The 3,132-nt window shown below is 19.6% G+C and overlaps 1 protein-coding gene across 1 annotated transcript; it reads left to right on the plus strand.

Annotated features, from left to right (window-relative positions):
- Positions 1 to 972: 972 nt before the first annotated feature.
- On the plus strand, positions 973 to 2,619 carry PADL01_0036100 (conserved Plasmodium protein, unknown function; the record flags this gene model as incomplete). Its single annotated transcript, XM_028680600.1, has 2 exons — positions 973 to 1,561; positions 1,781 to 2,619. The coding sequence occupies 2 exons, from the start codon at positions 973 to 975 to the stop codon at positions 2,617 to 2,619; spliced, it is 1,428 nt and encodes a 475-aa protein (XP_028541378.1).
- Between the last annotated feature and the right edge of the window lie 513 nt (positions 2,620 to 3,132).

The following is a 3,132-nucleotide window of genomic DNA, read 5'->3' on the forward strand; positions in this document are numbered from 1 at the left end:
ATATATATATATATTATTGTGGATAAGATAATTTTATATGTCATTATTCTGTACACGTAAACGGTGCAAGAAAAAAAATAGAATAAAATAAAGAATGTAACATATAATAACTAATTAGAATAATTTTCATAGTTATCAGAAAAGAGAAAACAGAAAAGAACACATATTAATCCAAGTATAGCATTACAATTTTTTCACTTTATAAAATTATCTTAAGGATACATAATATTGTATATGATAATATAATAAATATAATTAATTCATATAATGATAAAATATTAATTATTAGAAATCTACAAAATTATGATTCATATGTAATATAAAAAAATATATAGAGGACTTTATTTTTATTTTATTTAATTTTTTATTAATTGTTTATTAATTCTGCCTTCTTTTTTTTTTTTTTTTTTTAGTATATATTCCTTATGAATTAAAAATATATATTATATATATATATATTATATATTTATGTACGTAAAAATATTGATTAATGTAATAAAAAAAAAAAAAAAATAAAAATAAAATAAATAAATAACCTAAATATACCATACCAATACATTGTTTATTTATTTTAATTTATAATTTTTTTTTTTTTTTTTTTTTCTTTTATTAAAATAAGGTAAAATTGCAAATTGTAGATTTCATGTTAACAATTTATATATAGATAAATAGGTACTGAATTGAAATTATTAGAACTTGAGATTTGTAATTTTTTTTTTAAAATATAGAATAAAAATTTTAGGTTTCTTGTAATATATATTTATATATAGTATATTCTCCCTTGTATTTTTAAATGTTCCTTATTTTATTTTTATAAATAAATAAATGTATGTATATTATGATGTATGGAAAATAAATATTATAATGATATTATATATATATGTTAAGTAAATGTGAAAAATATTATATATATATATATATATATATATATCTTAATTTTGTGGTGAATAAATAAAATATATTGAAAGTTCAATGTCTGAAAATAAGGATTATTATGAAGAGCGAAATTATAATTCTTTGAATAGAAAAGATTATAATTCCATTTATAAGAAAGTTTTATGGCCAATAAATCATGGGATTTATGATTTTGATGATAAGAATTTAAAGAAAGAATTATGTTTAATTGTAACTAATATTCCTGTTGAATGGACTAAACATGATGTTGTTTGGTTTTTTAGGGAATATTTTTATCGTTTAGCCATTAATCAAAATATTTTCTTCCCCCTTATAGAACATGTATATTTATTAAAAAATCAACCTTCAGCTATTTTGGCTTGTCATGATGGTATATCAAGAGAAACCATTCAAAGTTTATCTCATTTCATTTTGAAAAGTATGAAAAATAAAAAAAAAATTCATTTGAATATAGAACCATATTATAAAAAGAATAATGATGAACAAAAAAAAAAGGATAAACACGAGACACATGAGGATACATATGACAGAAAAGAAAAGGATAGTGAAGATGAATTAGATAGCCACAATAAGAACAATAATGGTATGGGAGATGAAAATGATATTGTAAGTAAGATGAGAAAGATATCATTAACACCCCCACGAGGTATATATTAAAAAAAAAGAAACAATTAATATATAAAAATGTGTGTATATATGTTAGAAATGTATTAAATTATATATTATTTTTTATTTGAATATATGATCCATATATGTTGTTTCTAGATTCCTTATTAATTTATTTCATTATTATATATATATATATATATATATATATTTATTTATTTATTTATTTATTCATTTATTTCCTTTCATGCTGTTACAGATAATGGTATGGAGTGGCCAGATGACCTAGATTTAAGAAATTGCTACAATATAGAAATGAGAAAAAAGTTGTGCGTTTTTGGTCGTTATAAGCCGTTGCACTGGGGTATAAAAGAAATGTCTAAATTTCTGAAATATTATTTTGAATGTTTAAAAAGAGATCATGAAAATTTTGAAATCCCTGAAATTTGTGATATGTGGGCTGATAAAGGAACACATTTAGTAACATTAGCCTGTAAAAATGAAATCTCTCGTTTTAACATGTTACTTATAAGAGCATGTTATTTGAATGACGAAGATGCAAAATATAATATGAAAAATTCATTGCGTGTTTGGATTGAATTTGAAAAATGGACATCTTATAAAAATACGGCAAATAAAAATTTTAAAAATTTTAAGTTAGGAAAAAATGATAACAATAAATATTCGTCTTTTATTCACGATCATATGATTGACAAAAATTATAGAAGAAAATTCTCTCAGAAACCATACTATGATGATTTTCAAAGATATAAACCCAGTTATATTAAAACAAGTAATCTGAATACTTTTAAGTCTTATAATCATAATAATTTTTTCCCTAAAGATTATAAATATAGACGCAATATTGATTATTCACGTAACATACAAAATAATAGATCACCATCACCTCATTATAGTAAATATAAAAAAAATTATTCAAGATCGTTATCATCAGAAAATTATCACATGAAGAAAATAAAAAGATCTAAATCGTTTGATGAACATAGTAATAGGGGCACAAACATGGATTATATTTCATCACAAAATATGACACAGCATCATAAAAAATTCTCAGATTCGTACTCGAGAAAATCATGAAGAAGTTTATCCTAAGGGTATAATTATATAGGCATCATATATATATATATGTATATGATTTTATATTGTTTATTTTGCTATATAGGATAATTTACATGTTTCCTATTAATTTTATAAATTGTTCAATAAATATATAGTTTATTAAATGTAATTTTATTAAACTAATATATTTCTTAATATATTAACATTAAGTTTAATATATATATATGTATGTGTTTGTTTTATTTTATTTTTTTTTTTTTCCAGTGAATGAATAATTATATATAGATATTATTACAATTAAAGTATGGTATAAAATCCTATTTACCTTAATTGTATAATATGTTTAAATTTTAGTATATATTTCTATATACGAAATATATAAAAAAAATATGTTTTACTTATATATATATATATATATATATATATATATGTATAAATTTAATTAAGTGATAGTAAAGAAAATTATATTTACTAGTAAAATATATTAATTACAGTTTATATAAGGTTTATATAATTAAAGACTTTGTATAA

The sequence above is a fragment of the Plasmodium sp. gorilla clade G2 genome (assembly GCF_900097015.1).
Source record: "Plasmodium sp. gorilla clade G2 genome assembly, contig: PADLG01_00_62, whole genome shotgun sequence".
In the NCBI taxonomy this organism is placed as follows: domain Eukaryota; phylum Apicomplexa; class Aconoidasida; order Haemosporida; family Plasmodiidae; genus Plasmodium; species Plasmodium adleri (nom. inval.).